Source organism: Phasianus colchicus, chromosome 5, assembly GCF_987193195.1.
Source record: "Phasianus colchicus chromosome 5, bPhaCol1.hap1.1, whole genome shotgun sequence".
NCBI classification, from domain to species: domain Eukaryota; kingdom Metazoa; phylum Chordata; class Aves; order Galliformes; family Phasianidae; genus Phasianus; species Phasianus colchicus.
Window position 1 is genome coordinate 31,464,928 of NC_143440.1, and position 15,100 is coordinate 31,480,027.

The following is a 15,100-nucleotide window of genomic DNA, read 5'->3' on the forward strand; positions in this document are numbered from 1 at the left end:
ATGCTACTGTGGGTTTGTTATTTGTCACATTAAATTTGCCATAACCAAGTTTGACAGGCTTTTTATTTTTTTTCAGCAGACAATGTTATTGTTGAAGATTACTCAGATGCCTTCTGTCCATTTTCTGCCTCACATGCTATGTCATGAAAGCTTTGATACACTTAGTACATAATTTAAATGAATGACTACTTTAGCAAGCATAATGGAAGGCACGCATACTATCCTTCAATTGCACAAACCCATAATGGAGCTTTGTTACATCAGCTTCTATCTTCCAGAGGGAAAAGTCAGAGGATTTACTTACAGGGGCTGTGTGACTCTGGATAGAACCAGTAAACGTTTCTGTAATTGCTATAAAGTACAGGAGAGGTTGGAAATGAGAGAACAGCCGTATGAAAACTTCAGAGATATTATTTTCATGCAAACTACAACAAAAGACATTCTCACTGAGTTGTACAGACTAATTGCTGAAAAGGAAAAACTGTTATCCAGTCTTTTGAGATCACATCATATTCTGGGCCTTAACAAGGGATATCAGGAAGAAAAGAAACAGGCTGCTTCTGCAGTCACAAAACTTAACTGTGATGATTGTTCCAGTTTTGAACATCATCAGGAGTTCTTTCTGGATTCTGCAAAGAGAGGCAAATTAAATGGCAAGAAAATGAGGAAATATAGAAGAAAAGAGAGCTTTGATGAACTCAGGCACTGGAAAGGGAGAAATAAGTTACGTGAACAGCATCCTTCTTTACTGAGGGGGCAAGGCATGCAAGTGAATAATGAGAAGATGCTCCCCACGAGACTACTTTCTACCAGGAGTTTTCCCAGTTTCTTTTCTGCCTCCAGTTGTGTAACAGCAAAAGGTAAAGACTATTTATCACCAGATGTTGGTATACAACCAGCAAGAGGGATAAAAGAGGGGTATTTTCTTGAAAGCAGCAAAGCTATGAAACTGGATGCTGACTTAACAAGTTCTGTATCAAAAGACAATGGTGATAAAGTTGCAGCTGAACTACTGGATAATGCAGAATGCGTTCCTGAAGTTATAAATGTACAGCAGAGCATCATGTTGGTAAAATCATCTCAGGACAATTTATCTAACAACCTAGAGAAATTAAGCAAATCTGCAGTTCCTAAAATCTTGAAAAATGTCAAGTGTACTGACCAAGTATACAAGAAGAAACCAGGATTCAGAATTGCTGCTGAAGTACAGGATTCAGAAGCTTGTGACAAAACTGCGAAAACCCATGCAGAGTCATTATCTGATTTTCACCACAAAATGGTTTCTCCTGTTCTCACAACAGTACATAATGTATTTGGATCAAGAACTGATGGATATTTAGCAGATGAAGCTGCTGGATACTCTAGGAACAGTGTGCTGCAGGAAGAAGAGCAAGATGGCTCTGTTTTGAAGTACAAAGCAGAGAGAGTGCACATTACCGATGAGTCATGCAACCTTGTGGGAGCAGTCAATAAAGCTCTTCTGAAAGTTATACGGAGTGACAGTTTAGATGAAGCTGCAGAATGGAAGAGACTGAAACAAATTACAAGAGTAGACAAAAACCTGCCAGGCTCAGTATATGAGAAAAGAACCACGGTATCCTGGGGAAACAACAAGCATTTATTTCTGAACCTGCCTGTAAATGAAGACCCTGATGTTTCTCAGACAAGTAATAAGCTGGAAGAGAAAAAGCTGCATTCACCTTCGTTAGTAGCAGTGAGTAATGTTTTTAGCAATTCCTATCTGCTATCTAATACACACAAACAAATGTCACCTATTCCTTCTCCATTATCTTCAAGACTGCCTACCCCGCAGCTGCATCATCGGATTCTCCCATTACCTGCACAGAACTCTGAAGACGAACCTATGTTTGGTGACTACTGCAGTGGGAGGCAAAGTGCTATAAACCTCTCTTTCAATGATTTGGAGCCACCATTTTATCTGAAGTTTTCTGAACCTGGAGAACTGGGATTTGCCATCAGACAACCACGCTTACATCAGAATGCAACTGCAGGGCAATTTGAAAAGCGCACTCTACAAGAGAGACTAACTACTCAAACAAAGCAGAATTTCTGTGCAGGTCAGTCCTATTTTATATATTTAAAAACTAATAGAATTGACAATCCATGAAAGTGTCAGAGGGTTTTTTTTTTAATACTAGCCTTTAACAATGTTTTCAATGAAAGAAAAACTACTGACTTTTAAAAACAAAAGTTATAATTATGTATGATTTACTTTCAGATATATTTTTAATCTTATTTTATTCAATGCTACTGTTAGTGAATGTGCCCTATTAACCAAAATTAAACAGGTACACAGAGGAAACACTGAGCTGTAGTATTATCATTAACTACATATGAACTTTTATCTTACTCAGAAATATATCTGAACACAATAGCTAAGATAATTTTTAAAATTAGATATTTTTCTATATAAAATGTTCCTGCTATTCTTGTGTTCCAGTCTGTCATAGCTTTTATTGTCTAAAGCATTCTTTTTAGCTTGTTCAGATTAACTGGCAGAATATTGCATAAGCAAGCTAACTTACATTGCCTTAAGTATAGGACTGGTGTGACCGTTTAGCTTTAAGAGGTTAATGCGACAACAATGTTTTGCTTTTAAAAGGACTGCATTAGGAGCCATGTTACAGTGCATTTGAGTGTGCAGCTGTTGGCATAAATATTTACTGTGAATATAAAAATACAAAGCTGTATACCATGTATCTATTAGCTAGAATTTTGTTGTCTGTACCAGTCTTCTCTGAGAAATGGGAAAGCTGGAGGACTTAACTCTGTAGTGGTCTGGGTGTGGTTAGGCTGGTGTGAATGCATTACAGGGAGGACTGAAAGTGGAAAGTGATAACATTTTTCTATAAATGAGAAAGGGGTCCTAATCTGAAACTTTAACAGTTTACAGGACAATTATGATAATTTTCTTTGCTCTCAAGTTGAAAGGGAAACTCTGAGAAACATGGGGGAAAAAACCCTTAGTATTTCTACTTTTTAGTATTTGTTTAGACTTGAGTTTCTTGTGTGGAACATCTTTGCACTCCCAAAGCTATGTCCCTTCGTAGACAATTTGGGTCTAATCCAGTACACCTTTGACTAATCCAGTTCAGTAAAATGGCACAAATTTCTTTTCTTTCCCCCCCCCCTTTTTTTTTTTTTTGGACTAAACTGGGAGATTACCTAAACTGCCTCAGTCAGGCCTAATAAGTATTGCTGGTGCAAGATGAGTTGCAGAATGCTGCAGATTAAACAGATTGGAAGACAAGGCTTAAGGGGAAAGAGGTGTGTAAGAATGTGGAACTATTATCTTAGTTAAAGGGTGTTGAATACTGCTTATGCCTACTGCTTCTAGAAGTTGCTTTGTAATTCTTGTTGCACTCAAGGCTAAGTTAAAGTGTTGTTTGAAGGGTTGACAAAGCTGATGTAAACACTGTTAGCAAAAAATGTTATGCTCTTGTTTCCTTTCTTTCTTGGATTCTGTTGCTCTTTGTTGTCCTACTCATTTTGTTGTTTCTGATGTTGATCGTATCTTTTGGTGAGCTGAATTAGCCTTTAATGACTTTTTCATTTACAATCTGTGGATGGGGAACTGTACTTTTTTTGCTGCATTCCAAGTAAAAACATGCACACAAATAGCATCTGTTGGCTTAAAATCATAATTATTAAGCAGAAACATCTTAGTAAAGAGAACAAAGTGCAAAAAAAAAAAAAAAAAACAATTTTAGTTATTGTTTACAGTTACCTTACAACATTAGTGTAGATATCAAATATCAGTGCAATTTTCTTAAAGATGTAATACAAGAAAAGGAAACAAAGCAATAGTATTACAACTTGCCAGCATTATTACCCAGGTGTCATGAAATCTGTATCTTGAAGGAAAAGATTCCTACTATACCACCATACATAGGATTGTAGGTGTGTCTTTTGGATCTGGGATGATATTTCCCATTTTCTGAAATAGGAGTTAACTGTCCTTATTTACAAAGCATTGGTTGTACTACTCTTCTGTAAGCTGACGTAAGTAATAGACCGTAGTATAGTGAGACAAATGAAGCATCTCCATGTTATTGCCTAACCATCAAGACATACAGCTGTAAATCTGCAGTCCTGATTTGCGTTTTGGTAGGAGGTTCTTCGTCCTAACATAGGACAATACATTATCCTTCTCTAGCCCTGGAGTAACCACGATTTTGAAACCATTCTCAACACATCTGAATACATGTCAGAGTGAAAAGTATTTTGAAACCCTTGCTGTTCCCAACTATGCTTTTCTCTCACAGTTTGTGCTGACAGAAAAGTCTAGGGAGAAAATTTTCAGAGCCATCTTATTAATGCTGGTTGATACCAATAGGCTGTCTTACTGAATATTATCTAAAAGAGAAGGAAGATCAGTGGTATTTTTAGTAGTTACTTGACTCAGAACAGGGAACTTAAAAGTTTCTGGGTATGTCATAGCGTCTATGAATTTAGGCAAGTCAGCTAAAACATCTCATTATTCCAGGATGTGACCATGTCAGAAGATATTGGAATGGGTCATTCATCATGCTTTCATCATATATATATTAGTGCTGCTTTGTAAAAATTATAAAAAGGAGGAATGATGAAAGCAACAACTAATGGAGTGAATGGTGTCACCTCAGTTTTCTAGCCAAGGAAGACTGACTCTGTGATATCAAGGAGAATACAGGGCAAAAAAAAGTGATTAGCTCTCAAGAGAAACTGAAGATAACATGAGTAGAACAGAATAAGTAAGGCTAGTGCCAGGCAAAATGGCTGAGCCTGTTATACTGAAAGGGAAAGCTCCATCCTCTTATCTTCCTCTCTCCTAGCAAAGTCCTCCTTTCTCACTATTCACAGCCTCAATGCAACAAGTCTGCCGTTTGTCTTTCTTTTCATTAATTAAAGTCAGATCACTAAACAAGTTAAAAACTAGGCCAGGAAGGAGAGAAGTTAATAAATTCTGCTGGTTTAGTGAGTGGAATGGTTCACTAGTCATCTGATGAAACCAAAGCTAGTGCGAGGGAAGATCTTTAACTCTGCTACTAAGAGACAGAATAGACAGGGAGAGAAAGACCACACCTGCTGTCAGCAAAGAATCATTAGATCTCCAATACATCAGGATTAGGATATTTCCATGTGTTGATGTTCAACTATTGCTGATGAGCCATGAAAAAGTCAGTATTACAACACATGGAATCTCAATTATCTCAATTCAGATTAGATATTAGGAAAAGGTTCTTCATCAGAAGTTGATCAGACTCAGAAACAAATTCTTTGGGGCAATGGTCACAACTGCAAGCCTGCCAGGGTTCAAAGAGCATTTGGACAATGTTCTCAGACACAGAGTTTGAATTTTGAGTGATTTTCTGTGGAGTCAGGAGTTGGATCCTTGGGATTCTCTTCCAATTGGGGATATTCTATATTTCTATGAATTTTGTAGTGGCTGAGAAAAGAAGGGAAGGAGATAGAAATAGTAAAGTTTTTAGAAGTTACAGTACTTATTGTGACATAAGAAAAGCATCTTAATTTCTGGTAGAGGTTGTTAAATACAACTCTTCAGAGTATTTATTTTAGCTGGCTAGCAAGATAGATAGCCAGGAACTCTTTGTGATATATTCTGGACATAATAGTAACTGTACCTATCCCAGCTGATGATTAGATGGAGGATGTTTTGTTTACTTTTTACTGCCAATGAGAATTTTATGGCAGCAACTTGATTTCCATTAGATGATAGGTTTCTGTGGACAAAATTGACAATAAGTGTTCTGGCAATTTTGTATGGCTGTCAAAAATTATGTAGTGCTGTTTGAAAATGTGCCAAATGCTAATGGCTATCTTTGGGAGATCCATTTTACAGTCTTAAAATATAACAAATGTACTTCAACTCATAAAAGACTTCGCTGCAATATGGATAAATACTTGAATAGGTATTGTTCTTAAATGGTCTAAGATCAAGAAACCTTGTATTTTAATCTTCAAAAATTTTAAGGGAATGAAAAGTATTAAAATGTTTATCTTGGTACTTCACACAGTAGTGACTGGAGGAGCAGTTTTCATAACCATGCTTTCAAGCTTGTCCTAATCCTTTTGACTTTCAATATCCTCCAACATTTACCTGGGTTCATTTCTGTTTGCAGTGTAAACAAATGTAGCCTACTTCCGTAGCTATAATACTCTGATACTACAAATATAGCAGTTACATAGTCTTAGTTCTCCACATCTATTTAAATTTCCAACATTAAAGTAGCAGGCTGACATATCATGTGAGTAACTTTAGGTTTTGGATTTGCTTGTCTGTATTAGCATTGGCCGCAAAAAATTATCTGCAATAGTAATGCTTAAAGACTAGTAATCGAAAAATGGGACACAGGCAACATTTTATCCTAGATACTTAGTGAAGGTAACAAACAATAATGAATATAGTTACTACTTGAATTTTAGTTTTGTTTTTTCTAACTTAAGTGACAAAGTAGTGGACAAGTCAGTATGAGAAATTTAATAACAAGACCTTGTTTAGTTCTTGAACCATGGTTTTGGAAAATGCAAGTTTCATACAAACAAAACTCTGAAGGCTTTTAAAAAGGAGACAGATTATATTATGTTGGTTTTGATGTTCCTCTTACAAGGAAGGGAGGGTTATAAATAACTTCTGTAATTGAAGTGGTTTGCTGAATTGCTAATTAACATTTTAAAAGCAGTGCAGCATTCTGTCCGTAACTAGTATGCACTTCATGAGGTAAGTTTGCATATAGATCACATGGAAACATGATGCATAGTTTCTCATAGGTAATTCAAATGAAACTAATATACATTGAGTGTATTGCTTCACTACATGCAGCTTATTCAGAATCCATCTTCTTTGAAGATTTCATAAAGCAAGAAAAGAGAATTAATCACAGAATCTTGGGATTGTTTAAATTGAAATAGATCTTTTCATCTGGTCCAATCCTATGTTTAAGCAGGGTCACCCAGAGCAACTTGTGAAGGGCTGTGTCCAGACAGGTTTTGAATATTTTCAAGGATGGAGTTCACCACAATCTCTCTGGACAACCTGTGCTAAATGCTCCATCACCTGTGCAGTAAAGAAGTGCTTCCTGATCTGCAGATGGCATTGCATTTAAAACTTGTGTCCATTGCTGCTTGTTACTAGGCACCACTAAGAAGAGCTTTCTGTCATCTTGTTTCCTCCCATTAAATGTTTGTATGAATTGATAAGAATCGTTCCTTTTAGCCCTCTCACCTCCAGACAGAAGAGACCCAGCTCTGCCAGCATCTTCTCTCATGAGAGATGCCCCAGTTCCTTAATCATCATCTTTGCCCTTCACTAGATTCCCTTCAGCATGTCTGGTTTTTTTGTGTGTGCTGAGGTGCTTAGAACTGGACACAGTTCCTTAGATGTAGCCTCATTTGTGATGAGTAGATAGAAGGATCTTCTTCCTCAGCCTACTGGTAACAGTCCTCCTAATGCAGCCTGAGATACTGTTGACCTTTTTTTGCCACACAATACACGCAGGTGTATTGCTGGTGTTCTTGTTCAGCTGGCACTAATGCTCAGCTTGCCATTCACCAGGAACCTAAGGTTCTCCTTTGCAAAACTGCTTTCCAGCCAGCTGAACCCCAGGATATGCTGATGCCTGGGATTATTATAGGTGCATAACTTTGTCCTTCCCTTTGTTGAACTACATGAGATTCCTGTATGCTCTTTTTTCACTCCTGTTGAATTCTGAGTAAGCCATTCTTCTGAATTTTCTAATATTTGTAAGCTTGCTGAAGGTGCACACTATCCAACTGTCAGGGTCAATAACAAAGATGTTGAACAATAATGGCTCCAGTATTTAATCCTGGGGTATACAAGTAGGGTGTTTCTTTGAGTCTCCAATAGTAATTGGTGTCACTGATCACAAACCTTTGGGCCTGGTTGGTCAGCTAGTTTTCAATCCTATCTACTTATCTAACCCATACTTTGTCAGCTTCTCTGTGATGATGTTACTGGAGAAAGCGTCAAAAGTTTTATGAAAGTAAGGTAAACAACAGCTACTGATCTTCCCCCATTCACCAAGCTAGTAACTTCATTGTAGAGGTTAATGATGCTGTTCAGGCATGGTTTCTGCTTTGTAAATCCATCTACTCTTGATCACAATCTTGTCCGTTGTGTTTAAAAATGTTTCCCAGCAGGATTTTCTTAATCACTTTTCTGGGGACTGAGGTGAGAATGACTGACCTGTATTTCCTTGGATCTTCTAGGAAATATTTGTTCTCATGTATATAGTCTTCAGAAACCTCAGCTGATTGTCATGACTATTCAAAGATAATCAAGTGGCCCTGTAATGACAATGGACTTTTGCAGAATGCACAAGTTCTGGGTGCAACCTGTTTAGTCCCATGGACTGAAGTATATCCACTTTAAGTGCTCTCTAACCTGGTCTCCTTCCATCAAAGGTAAGACATCCTTGCACCAGCTTTTTCCTCTGACTTCAGGGGCCTGTCATTTCTGACAGCAATGAAGACTGAGGTGGTGAAGGTATTGAGTACCTTGGTCTTTTCCATGTCATTTATCACTGGTTCCCCTGTTCTATTCAACAATTATTCAACTGATAATTCATTATGATTTGACAAACTAGGAGTTTTATCTTGCTTTTTAGAAACAAAGAGCTTATAAATGTATAATTTCTAAGATTAAATGTGATAATGTTCAAAAGTTATTATGTCAAGTTATTTTTTCTTCTTGTGACTGAAATTATTCTGCATTGTTTTGGATCAACAGTAATAAAATTTTGTTACTTCTACTAATATCTTGATATAACAAATATAACTCAAGACTGTACCTACTTAGGATGTGTAGCATTTATAGGCTCTATTTTTCCCCCAGTGTTTTTCCTTTAGATTATCATCTCTGCAAAATTCAGTTACCATCTCACTGTTTGAGGACCATCAACTTATATTCCAAACTTGTTTTTAAACTGTTTCCCAGTCTAAAATCTTTATGCATATCTTATAGCTTGTGGATTTGTGATGCTGAAAACTTGATATGGATTAAATAGAGGTAATTATTTCTAAGATCTTTCTGGATATTGCCTTTCTGAATCATCGTGCATATTGTGATATCCTGACTGCCATTTGGATCTCCAAGATGCATGTCCTCTTTCTTATTAAATTCTGTGGCACCTTCTGTGCAGAGATGCAGGCTATACCTAACATTTTCCATTTCAGCCTGCATGTCCTCTCTAGATATGCAGTTTTCCCGAGTATCTTAGTGGTGTATACTGTCAATCAGTATATAGCTCTTTCACTGATCTTTTTTTGTCCTGATGTGTTCAACATATTTACCCATCATAGTTTGACTGTATCTTGATTTTCTTAAATAACATAATTGTATTTTCTTAAAACTCACTGTAATTAGAAGAGATCATTAATATTTGTTCTTAGTGGAGTCATAATCTTTTTCATAATAGTGTAAACAATGTAAGCCAATGATGCATTAAAAGTGTACATTTATAGCAGTTTGAAATTAATGTGAGTGAAACTGGAAGTTCAAGGCGAATTCTGTAAATTAAAAAGACCCTCTGAAGACTGACTTTGGTAGATGCTGTGAATAAACAGCTCCTGTTTTACTTGAACAATTTCACAGCATGACACACTTAAGCAACAGTTGTATTTTCATCTCTCTTTGTAACATGTGACTCTACAGTCAAAGGCAATCAGTGTGGGGAAACCAACTGAATTAAATTGGAATGAAATACCAGAGTCAGCTTAATGTTTGATGCTGGTCACAGATTAACAATTTTCTGTTTCATGGGATGGAAAAAAGGCCAAAGCATTCAAACTGATCTACAGTTTGTGCATTCAATTTAAGAGGCTTACTGTAATGAAATAGACTTTTTATCAGTACAAAAACTTCTTGAAGCAAAATACTGAAATAACATAGAAATTGTAATTTATCAAATCTGTATTGTCTATTTAAAACAAGTAGAGAGAAATGGTTCAACCGAGTTGTTCTTGACAAATCAGGATAATATACGAATTGAGATCAAATTCACATAAATCTGTAAATATAAACTAACAGTATATAGGATTTCTTAAAAGCTGTAACAGCTGCTCTTTGGTATTTTGTTTCTGAAAAAGTGACACTTGATGAAATTCAACCTAAAAATAGTATAAGAAATCTGCTTACTCCCTTCTAAAAAATTATTAAAATTACATGTAATAAAAATAAGATGTAAATTGTTTTATCAATCTGTTTGCTTTATCATATCAGTGAATTTAATAGTTAGCTATGCTGATGTTACATTAAACCTATAATAACATTTTAATAATCACACAATCTCAGGGGGTTGGAAGGAACCTCAAGAGATTGTGGAGTCTGATTCCCTCCGTTAAAGAGGGCATCCTACAGTAGATCACTTAGGTATGCATCCAGATGGCTCTTGAATATCTCCATAGAAGGAAACTCCACAACCTCTCCAGGCAATCTGTTACTACAAAGAAGTTCTTCCATGTGGTAGTATGGGATTTCCTATGTTAAAGTTTTAAGCCATTGTTCCTTGTCCTATCCCTACACACACTAAGTGGAGTCTGGCCTCATCCATTTGCCTCCCTCCTCCCTTTAGATATTTATAAACGTTAATTAGGTTCCCTCTCAGTCAACTTTTCCAGAGGCTGAACAGATCCAGGTTACTGAGTCTTTCCTCATATAAGAAATGTCCAAGGCCCTTTATCACTTGTGGTCCTCAATTGGGCTCCTGGAGATCCATGTCTTTTTCGATCTGAGGCACATAGAACGGGATTCTAAATGTGGCCTCACCAGGGAGAAGTAAAGAGGGAAATATTAAATAATAAAACAATAATAAGTAATACTTATAAGTAGTGACTCTTAAGTAGAAGCGCCTAACACTTTAACCATGGTATTACCACATTGCTCCTAGTCTGAGTGATGTACTCAATTGCTTGTCAGAGGAATTTTTCTTTGGAGTTGGGTTATGACTACCCTTAAATTTAGGTAATTGGGGCTTCCTGTGCCCTGCAAATAAGTGTTTAGGATTTTCCAGAGCATAATCAAAGATTTCTTCGGGGTTGAGTGTTATATTTTGTGCACATGCGTGCAAGAATTTCTTTACAGTGAAGGTGATGGAGCACTGGAACAGGCTGCCCAGGGAGGTTGTGGAGTCTCCTTCTCTGGGGATATTCAAGACCCACCTGGGCACCTACTTGTGTGAGCTGGTGAAGGGAACCTTCTTTGGTAGGGGGGTTGGACTCTATGATCTCTGGAGGTCCCTTCCAACCCCTATGATTCTGTGATATTTCCAGTGAGAGCAGGACAAAAAAGTAGTCAAAACTTGTTGAATATGTTTTACAGGAGACATTTTAAAGGCCAGATCAAGTGCACTAGGAAGGTAATAGAAATAACTTATAGTTCCTCACTAGAGTGATGTTCTCTTTGCCACTTGTATTGTCCTGTGTGATACGAACTTTGATGACAGTGTTAAAATGAAAACTACTGTTTTTATCAGTGTTTGAGACTACAGTAAAGGACATATGACATCTTTCTATTTTAGGTACAAGACTCTCTGAAATAGTTGTAAGTGATCACTTAGTTCTTTGCTATCAGTACACACTCTAACTTTACTAATTTGTTGAATTTACAAAGATGATGAACATTGAGTGTTTTGAGTGAGTGTTTTGATAGCTGTGTGACCATGTTGGCTCTCATTTCTCTTTAGTAGGTTAGAAAATAAAGGTGGAAGAAATTTATATACTAAATAGACTGACTTTTTTGGGAAAAAGCATTTTAAGTTTCAATTTTACAATGTCTTAGCCATTTCTGTATTAGAATGTCTACCCTCAGTGTAGAAGATCTTTTCTGATTGTCATTCCTGTAAGCTAGAATCTCTTACCTGAATGGAATTGCTGAATATTAACATAAAAGAGAACAATCCTTACTGGATGTACAGACTGAAGTAAATTGCTGTTTGTTCTTTAGGCCTCACTGGTTTGGTTATGGAACTATAAGTAAAAATAACAGAACTTTAGTACAGAGGATTTTGGCCAATAAGAAGCTATAACTTCTTTGAGCATCTGAACTTGCTTGTTATTTCTGAGGGAGAAGTTACATGGAGGCTAAAAGGGTCTCTTCCCATTCCTTTGACCTTATTGCATTTCCCATCTGTCAGTGACATGCTAAGCAGTGCAAGGCTCTGCCCTCGGGTCTCCAGCTGCACCCAGCAGCTTTGACTGCTATTAGCTGCAAAATACCAGTTCCTTCTGTGAGGCCTGAGATGCTAATCATGCTTCAAATCTGTGTATGTCATCTACTTTACATAATGCATAATTTTTAAGTAATAGCTTTGTTTCTATGTACAGAGAAATGTGGCTATAACAAAATTTCTGCAGCCACTAAGGCAAGCTCACCTAAAAGTTGCTGAATTCTCTTGAATGTATTTTGATAAACTATGATTAGTCAGCAGAAGTAATTCCAAGTTCTTTGGGGCACTTAATAGTGGAAAATGGCTTATTTTATGCAGAACTGAAATGAGAATCTTATGCAGTTCTCTGAGTAGAATTTTGTTAATATATACTTGGGGGATATTTAATGTTATACAAGTAAGGTTTTAGTCCTTTGGGAAGGCTAATTATTTTTTTTCCTGTGAAAGTAACCCTTAAAACTACTGGCATCAAGCCATTTCTTATGATAACTGAAATATTTTTCTGTAAGTTCCTGTCAGTAATGTAGGTATCAAAATGTTGTCAATATATTCTTCAAAAGAAGCTCTGTTTTATCTTAAGAAATTGAAGCAGTGAAATAATGAGTATATTTATTTATATTTATATATAACTAAAAACCTATATTCAATTTTGGAGAATATATTTTTATTACAGTTACATATACATTTTTAAATAGCTCTTTCACTTTAACTTGAGCATATATTTGATATAGTAATTCATACTAGACAGCTTTGTTCCTCTTTTTGGAAAATGTCAGCTTTTATTGTAAAGAAACAAGTTTTTTGTGATACTGACCTAATAATTTTTGTTAGTTTATCACAAGAGATTATTTTTTCAAATCTTATATGGTGAAATGGAAGTTTTGAATATTATTGTTAAGGTAAATACCACAGTGTGAATTGCCAAAAAAGGTTTGTACATTCCTTTTTTTGTGATTCACTACACATTAATTTTGTATTTACTTAAACTATACTTAATTACTAAAAAAAGCTGTTCATCATCTAGGGCTGGGAAGACAAATGTACTTCACTTCTGTACTTGATTCAAGAGTCTGACTTTTCTGTCTTCGATCTGTCTAATTTATAATATGAGAGGCAACGCTCATTTCCAGTATTTTTCTTTTTTTCTAGGTAATGGAGAAAATAGTCCTAATTCTGTTGCTAAGCTTGACAATCTTGATCCTGCCTGAGGACTATTTCCCTAGTGTATGGATTAGCATAAAAAGAAAATCCTGATTAGCCCAAAGAACCCTGTTTTTCTTCTCATCAGGCACTGTTTGCCTTTTCATCAAAGTGACTAGATAATGCTTAACACATTTCATCACTATCTAGGTAAAAAAAAAAGTTGTCTCTATTCTCATCTAGTTCTGGTGGCCAGTAAGAACTTTGGGTCTCAGGGTTTCTGAAAGGTTTTAAGGGTCAGCAGAAAACGGGCTATGGATTGAAACTAGCTGAGTCTTAGTGAGAAAGATTTCTTTTGTTAAGGAGCTGTCTTCTTGGAAGTTAAACCCAGTGCAATTACTTCTGGAACACTCCAAAAGGGAATATTTTTCATCCAGATCATACAGATGTCCTTTAATTTGAACAGAGGTGTTTTTTTCCCTTTTTTGTTCATTTTGTTAGTTCTCCATGTCATTTCTTACCACTCATTTCCTTTTAATTCCTGCTTTTTTTTTTTAATCTTATTTCAGTTGGAGTAATGTAGATGCTTTTATACCAGCTCTGTCATGCTGGTGTGTGTTGGAATTGCATGTCTTGTCCGTACTAACAACCTACTGCTCTTCCAGTTTGATCTGAGAACTTTTGGCTGGCTGGATACTCTTGTTGTTCAAAGGGCAGCTTGACCTTCAACAGCTCTTCTCCTTAGTTTCTGAGATGTGTCTGTACAGGCACATCTGTGGTGAGAAGGCTGACATTACCCAGCCTCTCACACCCCAGTAACTTGCAGTCATTCTACTCTTCCTACACAGAAGGAACTTGAGTTTTTTTCATGTGGGTTAGGAGTGATGATAGGCTAAATGGGGAGTTCAGGTTATAAACAAGGACATGACATAGCCTGGACTTGAGGCTTTAATAATATAGATGGTCTATGAGACAGAGATTAAAGGGAGTTCAATTAACTTAGTAAGTTGCAGCTCTGTCATCAGAGGGGTGAATTCTCTTATGTGTAACGCTAACTCTCATGAAATTGATGTTAAATGTGCAAATTGGGCTGACAACTGGGTGTTCCAGCAGAACAAATGAGATGTTTCTTAGAATTCAGATCTGCTTTCACTTGACTGCTAAAAACATCTAATGATATTTGAACAGTCATGGCTTTGAATAGTAATGGAAAAATTTTCCTTCTTCTTACTATGCTCCCACAGGCCCTTCATAGCTTCTGCCTTATTCCTATTACTTTTCTCCTTGTTTTGACTTTTGTTGTCCTTCCTGTACCAACTGAATGGAGAAAACTTTTCTTTCTTTCTGCTGCAAACTAGTGGTCACAAATAAATGATTTCTGTTACCTAGTTCAGCTAGGTTGTGTTCTACACAACTACCTGTAAGATCATTCTATAAATGATGGGAAGAAATCCTGAATTCCTGTGACATCCTTGTACCCCAGTATCTTTGGAATGGATGCAAAGGTTTGTGGAATGGATCTAGAATAAATATATGTGTATATATATTTATAAAGGTATATATAAATATGATATGTATATATTATACATACATTATATAATATATATTATACACACACATGTATATATTAAAATATATATATATAAAAAGTCATTAGGCACCAGTTCCCTAGCACAATTTTAGATGCTTTAGAATATCTAAAGCAAATCTGATCTGGAGTGATTCACACTTTTGTGGACTGGAGTAAATTAATT

The 15,100-nt window shown here is 36.3% G+C and overlaps 1 protein-coding gene across 1 annotated transcript in view; it reads left to right on the forward strand.

Moving 5' to 3' along the window:
• FMN1 (formin 1) overlaps positions 1–15,100 on the forward strand; it is a 180,072-nt gene that overhangs the window by 26,608 nt on the left and 138,364 nt on the right. Inside the window, exon 4 of the mRNA XM_090141247.1 lies at positions 77–2,078. Coding sequence (XP_089997373.1) covers positions 182–2,078 — 1,897 coding nt within the window. The 5' untranslated portion in view covers positions 77–181. The remainder of the gene's footprint in view (positions 1–76; positions 2,079–15,100) is intronic.